The following is a 24,199-nucleotide window of genomic DNA, read 5'->3' on the forward strand; positions in this document are numbered from 1 at the left end:
TTAATCTCACTTTCTTAACGAATTTGGAGTATTTAAAAACAAGGCAAACATATTTGTATCGTTTCTACCTTTCTATTATCTATCTATTCTGGTACCAATCTAATTTCTATGAATACATTTTCGTTCTATTTAGTGTCATGTTATTTTTGAAATTTGGTTCTTACCATCCTGCTTATCAAATCAACATCTAACACAATAGCACATAATTTTGCATATTGAGTTCGTTATTGTTTTCATTATTTGTGAATCCGCCATAACAAGCTTCTGCGCAGTATAAAACAACTTCTAAACGCTAAAATACCCCAGGCGGAAAAGTGACTAGGGAAAACGACTTTGGCTGCACCATAATGAATTGGTTAATACACAGTGCAGGTGCTGTGAAGACAGCAAGAGAGTTACTTATTCTTACTTTTTGAAGGGTGAATATTAAACTGAGATAAACGGAAATTCTAGGGCACGAGGTATTTTAAGTTTGTATCTACTTAGATAATACTACGTTTTTGTGTTCGACAATGATATTTTCTCAACATTCAAACACCAAACATGTAGAAAATTTGTTTGCAGCCAGGACTTTTTTATTTGATGTAAAACTCTCAGCATATGTATACTCACATAGATTTTAGTCAAGATCGACCTATACTTTTATACGTTTGATTACATTTATTGCAGTTTAATATATTAACTATTGAGAAATGGAGTATATGCTAACTAAGTAGAAAATCACTTGTTATTGAGAAGAAGTTTTCAATCTGCAGAAAGGGTGAATATGTTTTACAGAATATTCCTATTGCTCGCTATCGCTCCTGGTAAGTTCATAACATATTCAATTCTGTTTGAACTTTTTAAAATATAATGGTATAAAGTACTCCTGTTCAATTATTGTGGCATGACCTAGAGGTGTTACATTGTTATTAAACTTTACTGTTAAATCATTGTGACATGGCCTAAAGATGTTACATTGTTATTATATCTGTCACAAAAGAAAGTTTGATAGTTTTAATTTTCGGTCCAAAAAAGCTCGTTCAACAATCAATGCATAGTATATATAATCATAGTTCTTATATTACCAATTCATAGTATATTCCCATGCGCCCCTTATTATGTATTTAAGACGATGTATAACTGGTTTAAAGAGTGAATAATTTGTCATCGGTGTCATTTTGTTTATCCATTTATACAACTCCTACGAATGAAGCGAGCTTGGTAAATATTTCAGAAATTAAAACCTTACCCGATGTTGGCTTAATTGGTTCATTGGTGCACAAATGTTTTGAAATATTTGTGAATTATTTATTGTTGTACCTCTTTAACTATTATGACCCGAATATAACAGACACTGTAATATTTGATCTATTCTATCATCCATCAGTTACATTTGGCAGCGATGGGAAGAATCATTTTTCAAGATTTGATGGCTGGTATAATAATCTTTTTCACACTGAATGGGGCACTCCAGGTAAATATATTTTATTTGAACAAACAACCAAGCGCAAATTGCATTTATTGGTGTACTAACATATTGTTTTACGCAATTTTACTGTTTTTTTCATAACACTTGTACAATCTCTTCTACCTCTCAGGTACTGCTATTTTCCGCATTGCAAACGAAGACAATATTTTTGGAACACAATCGAATGTTCCGAATTCGAGAAGAATAAGTGACGCTTTTCGAAGCGTAGAAGATGGTGTTCTCTCAACAAGCCGACAATCTGTCATGTTACCGTTTTTTGGTAGGTCTCCTCTATTCGTCTTGACCTTTTTTTATCCGCGTTTGTCACAATACACTCATTGAGTCGTAAGAAGAAGGATGGCAAAATAGCATACGATATAAATCGCTTTTCAGTCAAAATAGTAGAACAATGTTTAAATATATACCCACGAATGTCCAATGAATCCTTGCAGTACTGGTAGCCTTGCCATAGGTTTTAAAAGTGCTCCGCATGGTCAGTGCCTCGTAAATAAACTTTGATGAGCAGCAAATACATCCGAGACATTAAATAAAGTAGTTTTAAGTTACTCAGGAACATTCATCGGTGAATAACAAGGTTTTTATTTTTATACATTTATTGTGGGGCTCCGTAAATAAAATAGTCAAACTCTTCACGGGCTCCATAACCCCAAAAGTTTGAGAACCCCTGGCGTATGCGACTGAAAAAAAAAGTTTCATGCCGCTAAATATTCATTCACAATGCACCACCTTCAATTGGTTGTGGACAGTTTTTACATATTAAAGTACATGATAATCTTATTTCTGCCATAGCATTCTTGCTTTATACGCATGCGGATCCACTAGCGCAAAGATACTCAGAGACAGTAGAGAGTTAGTCTATCACTTAACCCGAACTGATAATTAAGTTCTTGTGCATTTCCATCACAGCTCAGATGATAGTAGATGATATAGTCGATACCAGACGTGTTGCTTGCCCAGCTGAATACTTGAACATTCGGGTGCCAAACACTACAAACAATGATGAAAAAATTATGCCTGTCTACAGATCTAAGTTTGACAAAAAGTCTGGATCTTCAGTCAATTCACCCAGAAACTTGGTGAGTTTATCATTAGCTTCAATCGAACAGTACAAATTAATTATGCTTTCACTTGAAATTATAATATCTTTGTAGGCAAATGAAGCCACGTCTTGGTTGGATGGAAGTACCATATATGGCCCCAGTCAATCCTGGTCTGAGCACCTGCGAGAATTCAGAAGAGGAAGGTTGAATTCTCAAGGAAATACGACGGAATTTCCTACATTTAATTACAATAAAATTCCCTTAATCAATCCGACATTAGATAGAAGTCAACATCCAATGAAAAGAAATCCTGCGGAGCTTCTGAGTAATTTTTTTGTTTATTTATTAATTTTAGCTAATTCAACTATGACGTTGATACTTACTCAATGCAGGCGACTCCTCGGCATGCGGATGATGGCAGCGACGAGTCCATTTCGCCGATGCCACCAATTTAGCTACAACGCGTTTAATTTATATATATCACATTATAAAGTATTCGACTTCATTCAATGTGAACAAATCAGAAACTGGGGATTATCGAACATCGTCCCAGGATGTAGGTGAAAGTCCCGAGCCCACGTGCATCCTTTGTTTCTTGAAGAATTCGGATTCTACTTTTATTTCTAGGTTTCGGAAACCCTCGTGGAAATGAGAACGTATTTTTAATGGCAGTCGGGATTATTTGGTTTCGCTATCATAACTTCCTTGCCCAAAGATTTGCAAGCCAGAATCCGGGATGGCCAGATGAAAAGGTACGTTCATACATAACAACGGTGTAAAACCTTCATGACAGTTATTGCATTTCGGCCCCCAAAAATCTAATTAATACTACTAATATGATATTGGTATTTAAGGTATTCGAAAACGCGAGAAGATGGACTGTTGCGACTTATCAGAACATAGCTCTGTACGAAATGTTGCCAGCGCTAGTGGAAAACTTCACTGTTCCTGCATACGAAGGTAACGCCTCCAATAGCTAGGCCTGTTGTCCATATTATATGTTTATCAATTTTTTTGTTGTACTCCGCTGGATAAACATTTGTATTTTAGCCAATACAACGCACCGAGCCCCATTTTCAAGAAAAGTATCTATTTATTCGTAAAAAATATTTCTACAGGATATAATTCTTTACTTGACCCGGCAATAACAGCAGAGTTTTCTGCCGCAGCAATGAGGATTGGTCATAGTATGATTCCTGCTGGAGTGTCCTTGAGGCGGCGAAACTGCAGCGTTGTCAATCCACTACCGGCAGAATACATGATGTCCGCAGGGGAGCCGGCACTGAGGCTTTGTAACACATATTGGCAACTGCAGGTTAGTTCGCAGTATGTTTCTGTTATAAACAACAAGTATATAATACCTTTTGAATATACCGAACGAAATATGAATCGAGCTGCTGAATACTATGTCTGTATTCATATCGTATGCGCTTCTATTTTTTGACCGGCTCGCACCACATTCTTTGAGGTATATATATTGTGGAAATCATTGGCACATTTAAGATACCATTTCAGTTCGTTTCAAGATTTTTTATACAATCTTACACAAGGAAAATTCTAGAATCCTCAATTAAGCGCCTCTAAGTGAGTTTCACGTAAGAGTAGCGGCAATTACGGCGTAACTTCCATTATTTGTGTTCGATATTGACCACCCCTATTTAATATATATATTTCCCAAATACGCCAATTGAATCACAACTGGTTGTTTGAATACCAAACAACTCTAAATGTTTTAGGCTCGGTGGTATAGTGTTTCATAATGCCCAGAAACCAAAATACTTAGTTTTTCCAGGTATCTATAATTAACTTTTCCGTTTGACAATGTCCTACTATGATCTTATCGCTTCAGGGGGCAATAACAAAACATGGTATTGATGACATTATTCGAGGACTGATTTCACAAACTGCGGAGAGGGCAGATCATAGGATTGTTGACGATTTAAGAGGTATGTTAATTGAATATAAAATTTACTATAGCTAAACAATTTGCATTCCCATAACTGTTTTAGCTGCCCTCAAACATTTTGCCATTTTCAACCGTTGATCCAAGGTGCCGGAGAAATTGTCCTTTCAATGATTCAAAACGTTTACTTCGTCAGATTTTCTATATGGTCCTCTAAAGAGATCGAGAATGGATTTACTTGCATTAACCATTGAACGAGGTAGAGATGCGGGATTAGCAAGTTACAACAATGTGCGACGAAGTTTGGGACTTTCTGAAATAAGGAGTTTTTCACAATTTACTGGAGTTCCGGATTTGGTAATATAACTGTTTATGATTCGGTATACAGATACCGTCATTTCTTAACTCGTGTCTCACAATACTCTTTGTAAAGTTATGTGCTTCCCGTATATCAGTGCCGATTACATTTTTTAAGAAAGTCCTACATTGGGTATTACTTATCGATATTGATAAGTGATGGGACATGCGGTGTCGCTAATGAGCCAGAGCAAAGGATACACGCCGCTAGAACGATAAGTCGGCGGTCTCTGATCGATATCTCGTATAAAACGTTATCAATTTAAATTTGGACTTTAGATATGGACTTGATGCCATACAAATATTTGGGGGCTTACCTTAGAATTATCATCGTACATTCAGGGTCTTTAACCTGTTCGTGCTCAAATGGAATATCTTCTGAATTTTGAACTGTCACATTTCTATTCATGCATGCTATGCTATCGAAATATAGTTGCCCATTAGACTTAGAAATGTTATTCACAAGTTTCGAAATTAGATTTTGGAGACGAAGTATGATTTTATTATTATCGCTACTGAATCAACTGCTTTCAAAGGTTAAAGATTGTTGTTGTCGCTAGAAGGCAATTGCTTCATTTATTTTAACAATGGGATTCGTTTTTAACTTTGGTTGATGGCGTCATCAAAATTAAAAATTGCGCAGCGTGTGGCGGTTCCGCAATCGTATTTCAGCAAACTGGTGGTCAGACTACCGGTACTGTGGAAGAGTTGATGCTACTTTGTTTTGGTCTTTGCGTCCATATATTTGAGCATTGCTCTCTTGTTTCAATGAAGGTCCTTGCAAGTATCACCGAAGTATATCGAAATAACACCAATCTTTTGGAAGTATATGTTGGCGGTATCTTGGAGTCCGCAGCGAATAACAACGGAGCAGATTCGCTTTTTGGTCGGATTATAATTGAGCAGATGGTCCGATTAAGAAATAGCGATAGATACTGGTTCGAAAACGTGGAAGAAGGGTGAGCTACTGACAGTTTACAATATATGCGCAATTTATCATATACCATGGCCACGGCTCCACAAACCACCTAACACTGAATTTCCTTTCGACAATCTGTGGTTCACCGCTAACTTCAATTCAAGACATATATATCAAAGAAACTTTGAAATGATCAATTTCACAGATCAACGTACATGTCGAACCAGATAGTTAAATGTCTAATTCTATGGTGCACGAACTAAATGGTAATTTGCTAAGTTGATTCTATTTTCAAATAAACCAAATACGAATTTCCTGCGTTGATCTGTATCGCAATACAGATATGCATGCACTCAGAAAAACATTAGGTGGATGAAGAAACTTTCACGCATTGCTAAGGATAGATGAGGGTTATTGTTGACATGCGTCAATAATTATTGGATATAGATGATCATATAAAAGAATTTATGTAAAATTACGTTTGTGTTTTTAGATATTTTTCAAGGAATAATATCAGTGAAATTCGAAATACCACGTTTCGCGACGTCATAATTGCCACTACTTCAATTGAAGCAGACGAACTTCAACGAGATATTTTTTTCACTATAGGTAAATTTTGCTTGAATATACCTAACAAAACCATATGTATCTCTTTTTTCAAATTGCTTCGCCTTGACGTCAACGCCTATTTTCAATATTACAGGTAATCCGTGTCCTGCTATTACTGTCGTGAGTTCGAATTTTACTCGACCTTGCACTGCAAACAAAGGAATGAACTTTTTTCAAGGGTATTGGGGAAAGCTAGCAGGATCGATTATACTTATGATTCTTTTACCGATATGTGAGTATTAACACGATTACAATGTGCTAATAAAGTGCTTGGTTTTTGTGTGCAAAGCCATGCAAAGTATTGACGATACCTGTAAAGCGATTGCTACATCAGTATGCATATGAATACGAGTACTCAGGCCAAAAAGGGCCAAAGTCTCAACTGAGTCAGCTCCATTAGCAAGAATCATCGATGTCTATATGACATCCCAATGGCTCTATCTTCGAAACATTTAAATGATGATAAGCCTCGTATATATATATATATTTTTGAATTGAATACTAAACTATGTTGATATAAAAGTGTCGTACATCGTGATGTGCGGTATTGCAAAGCGAAATGTGAGCGAGCAAAAGAAGGAGCAGACAATCGTAAGAAAAAAAATCCGAAAGCAATCTACTCGACTTTGCAGCACGGGAAACACTGATGAAAACATGGATAACAACATGTTTACTGGTAAATGAAATTTAGTCGCGTCCACATAAAGCATAAGGATCACGACCATTCATTAACTGAAAAAGACGGAAACTATCATTTCCCCATATGTCACTCACATTTTAAAACTGATATATATTTTTAAGATAGTCTATTACACCTTTTTCGAAGCTATTCGTTGATTATTGTAACTAAACTAAAAGTCTTTGGAAGACAAATGGCCAATAAACTATTTAATCTATACCCAACTTTGGAGATCACAATCAAAAAGCGACAAATAGCACACAAAGCTGTGCAAACAGCCAATTTTTACAACCTCGGTCAAAAATCTATCTTGAGCGTATGAAGTGTCTAAGCTGCTTCACAAATTTAAATTGTTACGTCATCCTTGAGTTATTGTTGATTGGACACTGATACGGAAACGTTATCGAAGCCACGATCAGCGCTAAAATAATTTAAATTCAAAATAATTTGGCTTCGAGCTGGTCTATTTTCAAAATATGAGTGGACGAGTCCATTTAGTGAAACGACGAAGTAGACCACATTCGATCGTATATATTATTTTTAACAAAGGTTTCGAAATTGAAGGAAAAAACAAATCAAAGCCAATTGTTGTGACTATGAAGGGGAAAGTTATGAAAATATTGAATATGTGTGGCACAACTCTCAGAAGATTGAACGTGGAAAAATTTAACGTAAGTATTGTTTTAAATAATTTGAACATGTTTTGAAATATTCAGACCAATGATATTGAATTTGTTTATCACAGAAAGCTCACTTATTGCTCTCTCAAAATAAGGGAAAAACAATGATGGTTATTCGAGTACCCAAGGAATATGATGTAGTAATAAGATTCTCGGGACAGAGTGAAAGGTAAAATGTTGACTTTGGTTTTAACTTAACCCACTTAATGAAGAACAACATAAGTCCATTTAGTCAAGTGCAGTTTGATAAAGTATATTCTTATTGAAAAATCCGGCGCTCCAGAAGTATGTGTACCAATATGGCGGTAACTAATCTTGTTTGCCTTCTTTACATCAAGTGGTGTAAAGGAACTGAAACCTATAGGCAGGGTACATTCACTTGGCTAACACAGACAGTCCCGAAGTCGTAATAGAAGTTAAATAAGTAGAATCAGGAAAAAATTATGACCTAACCTGGTACACATACTACGTTAGTACCAAAATTCCCGTATGAGATTAAGCGGTTACAGTTGGACATCTTTCAGAAACTGTATAAACAGTAAGTATTTATAAAAGAGATAATAAAATTCCCACTTATGGTATAAATTAATTATATATCCACATAAAAATCGCAATTTACGTGTAATCAACTAAAGAATGTTCTACAGAGACGCAGCGCGAAATATAGTTCAAAGTTTTTTAACGAAAACCGGTGTCAACGTATCTTGTTTTGGAATTTCTGAAAAGGAATTACTTGCAGAAGCTGTCACAAAGGAAACTAGACAAGAACTTTTAGACGATTTCTTCCGGAGAGTGTTCGGTGAAGTACGTTTCTTTGTTTTACTTACACGGTATATATAGAAGGTTGAAAAGCAAACAACTTAACAATTTTTCTAGGTTCTGAATATAAGTCAAATGAGTCCACGGAAAAAAGGTCATTCCATTCCCAAATTAGCAAGCACTGAAAAGAACTTGAGAGAAGATATTGCGGATTGTGAATTAACAGAAGCTGAGTTTGCTGAGACACTTGGAATGAAATCAGGATCGCTCTTTGTAAAACAGATGTTTGAGATGGCTGACACCGATAAAAGCGGATATTTATCAATGCGTGAAGTAGCGGATTTGATGGTTATTCTCATGAATGGTATATACAATTCCTATTGATACTTTGTTCGAAATTGTATACGCATTATTATAACTGACCTTCAAATTACTTTTCAGGTACCCCAGAACAGAAGGCTAAAATGTTGTTTGATATGTACGACGTGGACAAAAGTGGCCAGATATCACGAAATGAAGGACGACTGATGATCAGGTATGAGTTTTTATAATAATAAAAAAAAGGTTTAATCACATTTGCTGAAAAAATCAAAAGAAAAGTACACTCAAAGAAAATTACATTGCCAATTTCCTGCAAGTTGATTTTTGTGCCAATGTAGAATGTATATATATATACAAATCCTACCCGGGCTTTTGGGAGGTTTAACGTCTCAGTTGTGGGTTAACAATCGAGACAAAACTCACAAAAGATAACAAAGAAACAACTTATAACCTAGAAAACTTACAACACTACTGCTGAGTTTAATATCAATATTTAATATTTTAAGTGTTTCGTAAAATATTCATTCTCCTTGACAGAAACGCAATGGTGATAACTTGCAAATGAATTGTTGTTTAATTGAGATCATTTCCGCCGCAGTTACTTCTTATAACGTGATTGAACATTTTCAATAGTCCACTGCATCACCTCTTTCATATATATATATATATATTTATATGAAAATCTAATTATATATATTGACGTTTCACAAATCAGGTCTTTCTTGGAAATGGCTTCGTACAGATCTGAGGGTGATGAGATTGAAGAGGCTATAGAAGCTATTTTTCGTCAATGTGGAGTAGGTGACAAAGAAAGTTTGACCGAGGAAATATTTACCAATGTTTTAATGAAAGATCACAGAGATGCATTTGCTCGTGCCAAACTCAACCTTCCTGGCAAGTATATTCGGGTTAGATCTACAGAAGCATATCCATACTATTGTTTTAAAACAAAGTATTCAGTTTTGACCTTTTCGTAATGAATGATACCATGGACTTCATGGGATAATTTTAACGTATGAAAAAACGTTTTGTCCTGAATAAAATTCGAGCCATTTATGTTGTTGGTGAATTGAGCTGAAGAGTCAAATCACAGGTAATCATTGAAAAATGCATTTGGTGGACAGTTTAAAAATTCCTTCTTCTCTAATTATAACATTCAATAAACTTTAGGTGTGAAACAAGCCACGACAAGAAAAAACACCATTGCGAAAGAACGACAACCGTCTGGAAAACAAAAGTATACAATGTGATGCAGTTGATTCGTTGGAATTTATAAATTTATTATGCATCTTTTCATTTACAGAGAACTTGCACCACAACTATCCGTGATGAGAAATCGTAAGAAAAGCAAAACAACAGATGCCATGTCAAAACGAACCAGGTAAAATTACACAATACATAACTATTTTTCTGGTTCCTTCGTCAATACTATGGATGAAAGTGATTCCACAATATCTAATTTAATTGAGATCAATTTACTGAATCAATTAAGCTGTATAATCTTGGACATTAAAATGCTGAGCTGAGATCCTGATTCTCATTGTATCAACCGTAGGACGCTTTATGTAAAAGTATATACCAATAGAAACACACACTCGCTATACTATCAGAGTATATCCTGTAGGGCATAACATGAGAGAAATGCAAAAATATATGGACATCACGTAAACCCAAACGAAACAGTACCGATAGTCTTTCTTATCAAAGAACACTCGACTTCGCTGACCACCAACCAGATCGCTGAAATGCGATCTCGGCACAGCCACACGGTGAGCAATTTTTAATATTGATGAGGTCAACACACATAACTTCAAGGTGAAAAACGAATCCCATAGAGTCCATAGAAAAAATGTTTGAAATATTAGCCTTCTAGCGACAACAGCTATCTTTCACCAATTGAAATTTCAAAGCATTTTGTTGTTTTTCACACCAACAGCAAAAAGAAGAATACTAAGAAGAATAGTAACTACAAAATAACAACGATCCATAAGTCCATTTCGAGTCCTATAATTCCAAATTGTAATTTATACAGCAGGATCACATTAATGTCAGAGACCAATATAGAGGATTACACAGGCTGGAGGAATTACATCAAGATTTTTAAGCGATTTGTTGAAAACAACAGACGTCATATATTCTGCATCGTAATATTTTATTCTATTACTGCAGCTCTTGTTATCGAGCGAGCTACCCGTAAGTATATATATATAATATATTGCAACATTAATTAAATATGAAAAATATCATACAGACGACGCACTGCCTAATATATAAACTGATTACCAAGATTCTACACATTACATTGGTTTAATTCTATGATAACCGATAATCGTACTCTCGTTGTCAATGACAATGCAAAAAATAGTGCGACATTCATTTATTAACAGATTATGCTCTTAAAAGCGAACATACTGGCATACGTCAAATCACTGAGTGGGGGTTGATAATCAGCCGAGGAGCAGCAGCTGCGATATCCTTCCATTTTTCAATCATTCTTCTGACAATGTGTCGAAACTTGATCACCTTCTGCAGAGAAACCTTTTTGAACAATTTCATTCCGTTCGATGCAGCGGTTGCTTTTCACAAACAAATTGCATATGTTGCAATAGTAGAAACCGGTAAGTTGAATGAAATATTCTAACAAATAACTGAGCATCTTCTAACCCCAAAATCTGCCGTCGATGTCGAAGATCTTACTATCTAGAGCAGGGTGGTTCAACCCCAGGCCCGGGGGCTACATGTGGCCCGCGGTTTCATTATCTGTGGCCCGGGTTGCATTCGGAGAGAAATCAAAAAATTGCATTTGGTGTTGTTTATTCGTAAAATTAACAAGACAAATCTTTGACATATTGTTACCCCACTAATATCACTGAATTGACTAGTGTTATGGTTAGCTGAGCCACCTAGTGAAGTTGGATGATGTGCTTGGCAGTTTAAATTGTTATCTGGCTTTCTTTTTTTTGGTCGGGAATACATGCTAACAATTTTGGCATTCTAGAAAACTAAAAATCGAATGCGGATTCTATTAGCCTAGGTTGGCTTTGCCAGATAACTAAATAATATTAATGTTATGGCCTAACAATATAATTCATATCGGGTGTTTTTTTTGCAACCAGCCTGAACAGCATTACTAAAAAGCTGTCTATATGTCAGAAAATTTAGTAATTACCCTCCTGTACCTCACATTTGATAATCAATCAATCTGCAGTTATTTTGTAAACAAGAGTTTGAAAAGAAAGCTGACGAATTTAAACAGATTTTTAACTGGATATGGGAGGGAAAATACCACAATGCTTGCTTGATATGTCGGCATTATTTAAAACGGCATTTTAGAATCTTGTGTTGTGATCAATGAACATTTTCCAAAGTTAGGATTTTGCTTTGTAAATCTCATCGACGTTCGAAAGCCCTTACATTTGCGGATGCATTTTTTTCGTTATGAAGAGCCTAAAATCTCACACTAAATGTAGATATAGTAGGTCGGGGGAAGTCGGACCCACTAATAAGTTATTTTGAATAAGGATTATGTCTCTTAAATTGTTTTTAAACAGATTCCTTTTCTTGCATATTGAAAAGTATGTCCGTCCTACCCCATAAAGGACATAACAGGGCAGTTTTCAAAAGAGTTTAAACAGTTTTAGGAAAACTAGAAATTTAAAATTTAGTTTGCACTTCTTCAACTGCAATTTTTATATCTTCTTTACACGGACTACCTTTAGGAGTATTTATTTTGTAATTTCTTGGCATAACCTTGGGCGTATTTTATACGCATATGGAAAAAAAAATTGGACGGGATAAGATGAAATTTTATGCCGGGCCTAACTTCTAAGAGACCCAGTATAAATATGGCGATGAGTGTGCTTTTGATCTTTGTTATAAAAGCTTAGTACCAAAAAATAGTTGTTCATAAGTTTTGATGACGACGGCCCATTGACATTCCCAACAGACTATATTTAAAAATATTCTCCTCCCTCCCCCACTCAAAATCCACCCTCCCTTTTAAGTGACCCTGCCAACCCAAAAATGAGTACTGGCAGTCTGCTAAAGAATTTATTCGATCTAATGCAACTACTTTCAACAGATAAACAAAATAGAACCGAGTTCGCAGACTTTTCCGGCTAAAATTATTTGTCGGCACTCTATAATTTGACGTTTTTCTGTCCCAACAGAAACATCCTTTCCCCAAAAAGCACCGCCTTGTAAGTTGTCGGGCCTGAAATGTAAAATCTTGGTAAAAATAATTTTGTGGCCCCCGGAGCAGACAAACTCCGACCACCTTGAATTTAGAGTATGCAATTACCGTTTACCAAGTCACCTTCTGTCTTGAGAAAGCCGTCATTACATTTATTGCTTTATGTGAATATTTTAGGTTTTCACGTATTCGGACACATCATTAACTTCTATCATCTAAGTGTTCATCCTCTTCCTGCGCTGGCGTGCGTATTTCCAAAATTACTGGTGGACGATGGGTACGTATATTAGGAAGATATATATATATATATATATATGTTGTGTGAACCATCAACTAAAACATACCGTACTTGGAATACTTCTCATTCTTTTATTCAGTATAGATGATGAACCGTGCGTAAATGATTGGTAGATGGTGATAGTTTTACTTATTGCATCATATACTAGAGATTGATTTAATCCACTCAATTTTCAGATCTGATCTGCCACCGCCTCTAGTTTGGTGGCTTTATAAAACAATTACTGGATTCACTGGAATACTGTTGGTGGCCGTGCTGTCAGTAATTTATGTCTTTGCAATGCAGTACTCTCGGAGATATTGCTTTCGAGCCTTCTGGATGACGCATCATCTTTTTGGTATGCTCATAAATAAGAATTTGTGTATAGGCCTTTTTAATAAGAATAATATATAATTCTAAATGGCAGAGAAGTATAGCTTCTAGCCTAGCTCAACACAAATAAACAGTATTTATTAGAAAAAATAACATTTCCGTCTTCTATCGGTTACTGTTGCATGTTCCATGGAAACTGATACTTGCTGACGGTCTTTCGCAAAAATCGCCGACAAATATACAAATTTTGTATTTCTATTCTATACGATTTTTACTTTATCGTTTGTAGTGGTTCTATTCATTCTCATGATCTTGCACGGATCGGTCGGATTGATTCAATCTCCTCTATTCCACTTCTATCTTGTCGGACCTGCATTCGTATTTACAGTTGATCAACTGATAACTTTGAGTCGTTCAAAAGTTGATACAGCGGTAGTGAAAGCTGATCCTCTGCCTTCGGGTAAGTGAACATACAGCTTCCATAAAACACTCGAAATGTGAACATAATTGGAGCTAAAATACGCAGTCTTACATGTAAATAAATTGACGAAATGTATTATTTATTAATTTTTTCCAGTCTGATTTGCTTTGATTACATATCAGTTCTACAGACCGTGTTTAATATCTCTTTTTTGTTTATTTTAGATGTTCTTAATCTCGTATTCAAACGTCCAACTGGATTTGATTATCGATCAGGGCAATGGGTCAGGATAGCTTGCTTGTCTCTTGGAACAACTGAATATCATCCATTCACTCTTACGTCAGCTCCACACGAGGTGGGTAATTCTTTCCTAATATACTTTGGTAACTAAATTATAATAACTGATCTACTTATTTGTATACTTTAGCAACACCTATCGGTACACATAAGAGCCGTAGGACCATGGACGAAGAATGTACGTAGAATTTATCAAGAAGCAAGAGACCAGAAATTGGCATATCCAAAGGTGTATATATATTGATTCTATATATCTAAATGAACTTCTTCATAACTTGACAATCTGATTGTAAACTCTAACCTAACCTATGTACTGCTTTCAGCTGTATCTGGACGGTCCGTTCGGAGAAGGTCACCAAGATTGGTACAAGTACGAAGTATCTATACTCGTCGGTGCAGGAATCGGAGTCACACCATTTGCTTCCATATTAAAAGATATTGTGCAAAAATATAAAACCAGCAAGGGATTTCAAATCGCATGTAAAAAGGTAAAGAGCAAGCAGTTATTGTTATATGTTAGCTAATGTTTTATATTATTTTTGGCAAAGTACAAGTTCGATTCAAGCGTTTCATATTTTTAGCATATATATGATGCAATTTAACTTTTATTTTTGAGACATCATGTCACAGAACGCATTCGAAAATTTATTTTATTGGTTTGCTCAGGTATACTTCATTTGGGTAACGCGAACTCAACGCCACTTCGAATGGTTGACGGACATAATACAAGACCTTGAAGATGCGGATCGAGAACACATGGTGGACACACATATTTACATCACTCAGTTTCATCACAAATTTGACTTGAGGACAACAATGCTGGTCAGTATTTTAAACGAATGTATAGATAAACAGTAAGGAAACTTGCCCGTTGCGCCATATGTATCTTTTGTATAACAACCATCGGTGATTTTCTTTCCAATTACACGGTGAACCCCCAAAAACGTAAATTATTTAACACTTGAACTTCTGTTTGCGTATGATGCGCAAAAGTTTCAGTAATGTAGCCCGTTTCGCACAAAAGTTATGTTCTCTCTAGATTGCATATGTTCGAAATTACTTGGGTTCTGTTTTTGGATCAGCCTGTATGATGCGAATGTTTTAATTTACAGTACATATGTGAAAGATTCTTCCAAAAAGAAGCCAACAAAAGCCTATTCACGGGACTTCAAGCAACTACCCATTTTGGTCGGCCACAGTTTAGATCATTTTTTGAAGCTCTGCAGGGACTTCATGAAGAGGTAAAAACCAAAAGCAAATAGTGTATTGGGTTATATCTTTTCCTAGCTTATAGTTGATGCTTAACGCTGAATCATTTCATATCACTAGACACTATAAACAGTTTTAAATTTTTGCTGTTTTTTTTTTTTTACAATCCCAGGTGAAACAATTCGGAGTGTTCAGTTGCGGTCCACCTGGACTAACCAACGACGTAGAATCGTCTAGCAAAGATATCAATCGCAGAGGAAAATCACAGTTTCTGCATTTCTTCGAAAACTTTTAGCTTTAAAATACCAACACAAATGCGTCGCTTAACAATTGACAGTTTTTCCTCAAATCCTGATCTCGCGTTGGAATGTCAGTCAACATGATGTAAATACTGACATAGATGAACCTTTTAGTACTGACGCATTTTTTCACCATTTGTCTTTTTATATATCATAGCATATTTTCTTGTGTGTCCTGTTCAATAACAACATCGTACAACTAGAATATAAACTTGCCCTTTTTAAAACTGCAATGAGTAAGAAGAGATGCATATAGCTAAACCACCTACAAAAAAACCAAATTCTTTTTTTTAATATCGTTGAGTTCGCGAGATCACAAGTACCTTGGAACACGATAATTTACGAAGGCTTTTTTTTTGCCGGTGAAAAACAAACAACAGTCAGTGAGGAACATCTAAATACAAACTCAAAAACTTTAGCATCGGACACCGGTCGGTTTTTCATATCCACTCGCCTTGTTTGACTTTTAAAGGCAAATAAACATCACCAAGAAATGTTGAAGAGATGTGAGAAAGAGACTGAATTTCTGCTTTGTGTTTGAATTCCTCCATCGCTTTCACCTGAATACGAATAGATATATATGTACTTAGCATTCAGGTTGCAGTGAAATGTCATTGTTAAGCGTGGAATACCTGTTTCAGTATTTCCGGATGACTTGCCATGTAAGGTCGTTTCATCAAGTCTCTACATTTGCGTTCATCTGTTCCACTGAAAGGAAGTAGGCACTGTTTCGGTAGATTTAGTCTACAAGACAAATGAAATATATATTATTGCCAAATACCTTAAACCAGTGGTTCTCAAACTTTTAAAATGTAAATATCCAAAATAAGAAGGGCAAGATCAAATTTAACAAAATATTCTTATTGGACACGTAGTGGACATAACGATCGTTTCAAAATTTTGTTATTGTTATTTGTCTCCATCATTTTTTTTTAAAAAATCGCTTTTCTCTTTGACTACTGGACCAATTGCTTTGAAATTTTCAATGAGTAAAGATTGATTTTTTTGCCAGAAGGCTATTACTTTTATTTATTTCTAAATTTTGCATGAAATCTGATATTTCGTCTAAAATTTCGCTGTATTATTTTATCCATGGGAACACTGGCTGTCCGGTTTGATTCTGTAAATTATTTTTACGCGAGACTCGGAATTTTTTGTGGGTACCGGTGGCGTCAAAGGTAAATACTGCTTCGCTCTGATTAACGTGTCCATATATTTGAGCACAGCTCTCTTGTTTTTAATTAGCTTCATGCCCCCTCAAAAAATTGTCAGCCCTCACCTCTCTTGTGAGAAGCGCCCGCCGTTTGAGATCCACTGCTTTAAACGCTTCTATAATTAGTTTTTGGGTATGCTGAATAGCAAGAATATACACATCACACAATCGGCATTCCGTATTCAAAGAATCCAGTTCTTGGCAAGAATCCGCCAAAACTATTGATTTAACAGTAAAAACCACGTTTAAATATAATTTGGTATACACTGATAATTTCAAAGAATATTTTTATGTCCAATGCGTGAATTAACAAAGGAAAGTCATTGCATGAATTTATACAAATGATTGATTCGAAATTCATCGATGGTTGTGGGAGTGGAGAGTTTCAAGGGGCAATGTCATTGTCGTGTACCAGGTTCAAATATCGCTTACGTTGAGCACATTTAAGCAATCTTGAACAATAAATATTATATATAACAATATAGCTCACTCGGTGAATGTAATTTTAAAAGAATATATAGTGTGAAAAAAACAAATAGGTCAACGCACTAAACCTAAGATAAACGCTTACACATTCTATTTAATTAACTTTCCCACAAATTGCGATTCTCAATGGAATAGGTTCGATCTTTAATAAAATAACTAACCTTTTAACATCAGTTGGCAGTAAACCAATCCACTTCATGTTTCTCACAGCCAGATTGCAGGAATCATAGGCTAGAGACTAGAAAATATTTGATTGAGACGGTACAAAAATCGTGATGTTAAATTGGGTGACCGTACACCCATGTGTATATCCGCGGGTTCAATCTATATGTGGGTGCTAAAACTCATAGATTAGGGTTAGTATGGGTTCAAATATCCGCGAAACAAAAAAAATTTTCATAGGTGCAATAGTATGCAGGTGCAATTGTCGTGGGTTCAAATGTACGGGAACCGTTAAATTGATGAGAATATATATACATATCTACACGTCTGTCATTTTAACTGTGCGATGAGAGTTCAGATTTTCCTCCATTGCAGAGAATAAGGTGAACATCAAAGCTTTGTATATATCCCTATCTCACATCGCGGGAATTCAGCTTTTGAAGAACGGAATAATATTTAGTAGAAGTAGAATGCCACCAATGTATTTTTATTGATTTATTGGTATGCTCGAGAAATATAAATACAAAACTGTGAAAGGAAGACGTTTCTAGCTTTTTTAGATAGGCCTACTTTTCAAAATTAATTAGAAATGCACTCTATTTTGTGTACAACGACCCAATATAAAAAATACTCACGAGAGAGCCAAAACGATAAACACACATGATCTCGATACCTAAAAAAAATTAATAGACATTCATACAACATTTATTCTGTAATCAGTGCAAGGTAAGATGCAAAACGCTCCCAGTTGGTCTTGCCTGGGGGCAAATAATTCAAAATAATATTACAATACACTTTGATATGATTATGCAGCATACCAACAGAACCGCGACATACAAAGCTACACAATAAATACCAACCATGAGGATCCGAATCAAATAACCCTAGAACGGGTAAATGAAGTCGATCACTGAGAATTCTGGTCAGTAGTCGAGTATTAACGTCTGGTACTCCTTTACCCTGTAAACGCAGTGTGAATTAAAAACACAATAATCAAAATTCCGGGGCCCGCTCATGATTCTTGTTCTGTTACTGCAATGATGGTAACGCAGCGCAGCAACCTGTTTCTTCACTACCGAACTCACATCGATGGATACCGAAATTTGCTCGGCCTGTGACTTCGGGTGACTATCAGCCTGCAGGCTGGGTAGTCATCCCCGCCCGTCCTGGTAACTTTCTGACAGAATGCACCTAGTTTTTTCACTCATAGATCGATCCCCTTTGTTTCTAAGTGAAATCGCATGGCCTCGCTTTAAGCAAAATTACTTAAAATCATATATGAAATGAAAAAGATTTTGGACTTCCAAACACGATAGTTTTAATGAGACAAAAATCAAACTCGGAATTGTCAAATATTTGAATATTTAATTTGGCACACGACGTTTCTAATAAATCTATATGCCCTTTGTCGTATTTCACGAAGCAATATCGAAAGAAACGTGGCGTTTTGGAAGTGGAATAACAAAAAAACCTACCGTTATTATAATACATGATAAAATCGTGGGAAGATTCTCACTCAATAGTCTCTGAAACGTCGCATCTTTTTCGATCACCAGAATAAATTTAGCAGTTTTTGACAGGACGGAAGTTACTGAATGGATTTGCACTGGAACCGACACGCCCTATATAAAAACGCATGCGGTAATATAGTGATGACAATAATTCGACGTCATACAACTACAAAGTTTTGAAATCTTCTAGTGATTTTGCAACTGTGTCACAAAGATGGCATATCATATTTTTACTTCCATTCGAATATAAATAGTAGTAGACCTCACCGATGCTGATTCTGAGCAATCTATTATTTCACCGTCCTCGCAGATCAGTTTTAAATCGCCTGCTATGCAGCCCTTTGAAGTAGCGACAACGTGGAGCATGTGTCTTGGTACGCCCAGCATGCAACCGATATCGTCAACTAAATGATCCAGTGTGGTTTGACTTTTGAACAACTTAACAAAAAAGTCAACTTAATGATACTAATTACGCCAGATAATACCGACAACGATATATCAAAAAAATCGATTATAAACATAAGAAAACGCTACAAATCACACATGGACATATTCTGCCAATAATTGCACTTTATGGAGCTATTCCAAAGGCTAAGCCCCTTATGAACGTACCCCCATACTTTGGAACAAAATATTAGCACGCACAAATTACTTGTCAAAGTTTATACCATGCATGCATACCTTCGGGTCATTGTAAAACAAATCCCTTTTTGTAGCTGTTTGGTTACTTTGTAATAACTTGTATATCATACTGAGGACCTTCAAACACAATCCTGAAAAACATTTCATGAGAAATCATATCATGTGTAATAAATTAAACGATAAATTTGAGTAATTGGCAATGACATCAACACTAAAAATAGTTTTCGACATCATAGATATTGGGAATTCGATAGCATTCGAATAGTGGCTTTCGCCATAATTCGCATGTGATATTAGCAATATACATGATTTATTTTTTGATTTACATGGATTTTTATCACGTCCCGTGTCCCGGGCTGGGCTACGGTGTCTCGGAATTTACTGACAATCAAGGCGTTCTAAGATAGAAGGCTATGTAAGCGTGTCGGCTTCGTTCAAAACTGGAAACGAAAAAACTGGATTTACTCGAATAGGAAGTAGTTTCCAATCTCAGGATGTTTTCACTTTCTTGTGCGTAAAGCTAATGAACTCAGCTGGTTCAATTTCAAACATATTTGCACAGACGGTGCCCATCGATAGTGGGCTTGAGGAGGGTATTTCAGTAGGACACGTGGGACAAGTGGAGACATTTTGGAGACACCGCTCTAGGAGAGTCTTTGTCGCGCTTGTAAAAAAGAATGACCGTACGAGTGCTGAAGGCCTCCGGAAGAGGGCCAAGAGCCATAAAAGGCTGGGACTTGGTAAGCAATGCTCTAGGACAGTGTTTCCCAACCCGAGTCCGCGGTCTCAAATGAGTCCGCGGTCTCAAATGAGTCCGCGAGCGTTTGAATGAGTCCGCAACGAGCCAGAAATTCACTGCGGGCCGCAAACGTTTTTGCGAAACCCAACCATCAGCCACGATTTACGTTAGAATTTACATAAAACATAAAAAGCAAGTTTATTCATATAACAATAATCGAGTCAATAATTTCTGGATACTGAATGAGTAGGGCTTGGCATATATTCGAATATACAACTATTAGAATAGCAATTTATTATTTGATAAAATTTAACTTCTGATCTGTGTGAAAAAATGTGATTCATTGGCCATACGTCCGGCTTTTAACTTTCCAAACATATGCGCGGCCAACCAATGACTTACAACCTTTAATTTTGGCCTGCGAGCCACAAAATGTTCTGGCTTTACTGTTCTACAAACAGCTCATATTTGTCGAATTCACAAAAATACGAATCAAAACAAAATATAACCGGGCACTTTACCACGCATTTTTGGGTCCACGGAGTGTCATGATATTTTCTGAATAGTATTGCTTTTATTTCGTCAACACAACCGCAGATTGAAATGATTACAATTAAATTAATATTAAAGCAAGGCAATGAGTATTTTTTTTTTTTTTGATTTACTAATATACTGATTATATTTTTAATAATTACTAAATCAAGTTGTACTTTCTAGAAATTTATAGCAGAAATTTAACTTCTGATCTGTGTGAAAAAATGTGGTTCATTGGCCATACGCCCGGCTTTTAACTTTCTAAAAATATGCGCGGCCCACCAATGACTTGCAACCTTTAATTTTGGCCTGCGAGCGACAAAATATTGCCGACTCCTGGCTTTACTGTTGTACGAACAGCTCATGTTCGTGGAATTTACAAAAATACGAATCAAATCAAAGTATAATCGGGCTTTTTATCACGCATTTTTGGGTCCACGGATTGTCATGATATTTTCTGAATAGTATTGCTTTTATTTCGTCAACACAACCGCAGATTAAAATGATCACAATTAAATTATTATTAAAGCAAGGCGATGAATATTTTTTATTTTTATTCACTAATATACTAATTATATTTTTAATAGGTACTAAATCAAGTTGTACAACGGCGATAACAAATTCGCAAGATCGCAAATAATTTATATCAAAACTAAATATAACCGGGCAATATATTCTCACATTATTATGTTCGCAGATTGCCGTGGCATTTAAATGAACTAATGCTTTCATCTTGTCATAATTCAACGCAACCGCGAGTGACCATGAACACAATTAAATTAAAATAAGAACACATTTTAAATTCTTGTCGTTGTCAAGGATTGAATATTGTGCGACAGAAAAGGCCATTTATACACTACAGAAGTCGGCCCTTTTAACAAAGGCGTAATTGCGTAGCATTTCCAATTTTGAAATTCGGTAAAATTCTGTTGTGTTTGGTTTTATTACTTCTTCACACAGAGTACGGTTGCAATAAACCCACGTTGAGTCCGCAAAGGTTTTCGCAAGTAAGAAAATAGTCCGCGACCAAAAAAGGTTGGGAAACTCTGCTCTATGAAAACTAGCGCAGGTCGCTCCACTTATTGATAAATATGTATATAAAATAATACAGTACCGAATTTATAGCAAGAGTTATTTCTGCAGAGAGAGATGCGTGACACAGTGCAATCTTTTTTCACTTGCAGTCCTACTCCAGGTATGTATTCAACATTTTGCCAAGTTGATCTTGACCTGGAATCAGAGTGTGAAAAGTAATCACAGCGTTCCGTACAAGGCAACAACAGGCTTCAGTCGAGTAGAACAGATAACTTAGCACAAAGCAGCAAATACAAATTTGGAATTAGCAGTATGACACTAAAGTATTAAATCTTCGTCTTCTCACTAGATTCTTAAATTAAGAGTTTAGGACGACTCAATTTCAGTGACACGCATTTACAAAAATACCTGAATTGCAGACTGGGTTGTTGAAGATGCCGGACGTCATTCAAAAGTCTAACTATGCAATCCTCGATCTTAGCAAGTACTTCCCTGTTATACAAAATGAATAAATGACTGTTGAGTTGAATAAAGACAAGTGCATGTGAATTTCTGCGTTTTGCTATTTTTTTTTTAAACGGAATAAATTTAATATTTTCATCCTACGAAATGTGCCAGGAAGAGACGATTCAGCTTATATACACAAATATCATGAAATACAACTAACGTCAAACCTATTTGCATTAAAAAAATAAAATCATTAAAATTGAGACATCATTAAAATCCAAGTTGTTACTAACTCTACGGAGAAGTATTGTATATCGTCATAACTATGAGTAATTTTCATAGTCAAAAGAATATATATTCAACACTGCTTAAAAATTTCTGTTGAAAATTAGATTAGTAATCGGGAAAGGTGGGCACATTCTTACCGATCAGTTACGATTTCATCGTGTTTCGGACCGGGATATCTGAAGTAATCTTCTCTTGTTTGTGCGTCCAAATTTTCCCAAAAGTCACGAGAGAAATTACTCATTGCGACTGGTACACTATAATTTGTTTAAATATGAAAAAGAATCATTCATGGCATTTTCATTAGTAAGCCAACATTTTTGCGATATGTGAATTTGTAAGGCATTTCGAACGTTGGAAGTATTAATACAGCTGAATGTTTGTAATATCATGAAAATCGACATGAAAATTAAAGATTATCGAGGCAGATAGCTTAACAACCACAAACTGTCAGTTTCACGACGGTCATTTCAAATATTGCCTCGAAAAATCTTAGCCCATTCAAGAGACTAACCGTAACCACACATGCAATAATTCATGTGGACAATTAAGGAATATATTAGCGCAGTCTCAGATTTTTAGGAATGATGCTATTATCATGATGCTTATATTGATCAAATTGATGTTTATCTGTCGCGCATCCTAGATAAATGAATTATCAGTAATTTTAAAACTCTGCCATAATGAGAATATTGTTCTTGTATATTAATCACCACAATCAGTGCGATATCATTGATTTATAAAATCAAAATATAGGTATGGGTGAACGCAAACAAGCCAACTCTTTTTGTATTATGTGGATGCTTAATATCACAGATTTGTAAAGAGATCGTCTGTTCATAGCTAAGAGTTTGAAGTTGGAGATGGATATGACATCACATCCACGTTTCTTTTTGGCAGAAAAGGGGCGTTTGCTTTAACGTGAACGGCAAAGTAGAACCTACTGCCTTGCCTACGTTCATTTCCCTATGATTCTAGCGGCGATTTTTCCGGGTTTCGCACATGCAATTCATTAGACAGATTCCGACTGTTTAACTACTGGAAATTCATAAAACGTAGTAGAAATACAGAAATAACATCATTACTACTCAGGAGTTTCGCTGCTGATATTTTTCGCTTTGATGTTTCTGGGGATAGGACTGCAGGACGTATAAGTGTACCAGAGTACCGGTAAACTCCCCCTTGGATTGAATATCTTTCAGTTTAATATTAAACAAAAATAAAATCATTCCTTAAAATAAGTAACAAATTAACTTATATCCAAGTTATATCATACCGCAGGAAATACCACAAGGCGCTTTGCGAAGCAAGTTAGCCACAACAGTATAACGACAATCAGCAACAGACTCACTTTGGCCAGCATCACATAAACACTTTGT

The 24,199-nt window shown here is 35.8% G+C and overlaps 2 protein-coding genes across 3 annotated transcripts; one reads left to right on the top strand and one right to left on the bottom strand.

Moving 5' to 3' along the window:
- Nucleotides 1-573: 573 nt before the first annotated feature.
- LOC120342587 (dual oxidase 1-like) lies at nucleotides 574-16,356 on the top strand. 2 transcript variants are annotated; one of them, XM_039411487.2, is made up of 33 exons: nucleotides 574-806; nucleotides 1,370-1,456; nucleotides 1,581-1,730; nucleotides 2,378-2,547; nucleotides 2,623-2,836; nucleotides 3,139-3,263; nucleotides 3,366-3,471; nucleotides 3,630-3,826; nucleotides 4,361-4,457; nucleotides 4,611-4,771; nucleotides 5,546-5,730; nucleotides 6,184-6,299; nucleotides 6,394-6,531; nucleotides 6,823-6,975; nucleotides 7,528-7,649; nucleotides 7,724-7,827; nucleotides 8,306-8,462; nucleotides 8,535-8,781; nucleotides 8,859-8,952; nucleotides 9,454-9,632; nucleotides 9,909-9,975; nucleotides 10,042-10,119; nucleotides 10,774-10,931; nucleotides 11,126-11,356; nucleotides 13,108-13,207; nucleotides 13,405-13,565; nucleotides 13,830-14,000; nucleotides 14,186-14,316; nucleotides 14,389-14,487; nucleotides 14,582-14,746; nucleotides 14,925-15,080; nucleotides 15,371-15,499; nucleotides 15,640-16,356. In XM_039411487.2, the coding sequence occupies exons 1-33, from the start codon at nucleotides 767-769 to the stop codon at nucleotides 15,760-15,762; spliced, it is 4,611 nt and encodes a 1,536-aa protein (XP_039267421.2). In that variant the 5' UTR covers nucleotides 574-766; the 3' UTR covers nucleotides 15,763-16,356. The 2 variants fall into 2 exon arrangements, with proteins under 2 accessions (XP_039267421.2, XP_039267420.2); XM_039411486.2 differs by having other exon boundaries at nucleotides 589-806; nucleotides 10,771-10,931.
- Nucleotides 16,043-24,199, bottom strand: LOC120342591 (meiotic recombination protein SPO11-like). Its single transcript, XM_039411496.2, has 12 exons — nucleotides 24,097-24,199; nucleotides 22,961-23,077; nucleotides 22,497-22,580; nucleotides 22,168-22,283; nucleotides 19,820-19,911; nucleotides 19,406-19,576; nucleotides 19,103-19,249; nucleotides 18,488-18,587; nucleotides 18,263-18,300; nucleotides 17,627-17,703; nucleotides 16,399-16,510; nucleotides 16,043-16,326 (listed from the first exon to the last, which is right to left on the bottom strand). The coding sequence occupies exons 2-12, from the start codon at nucleotides 23,062-23,064 to the stop codon at nucleotides 16,207-16,209; spliced, it is 1,161 nt and encodes a 386-aa protein (XP_039267430.2). The 5' UTR covers nucleotides 23,065-23,077; nucleotides 24,097-24,199; the 3' UTR covers nucleotides 16,043-16,206.

Source organism: Styela clava, chromosome 3 (genome assembly GCF_964204865.1).
Source record: "Styela clava chromosome 3, kaStyClav1.hap1.2, whole genome shotgun sequence".
Classification (NCBI taxonomy): Eukaryota; Metazoa; Chordata; class Ascidiacea; order Stolidobranchia; family Styelidae; genus Styela; species Styela clava.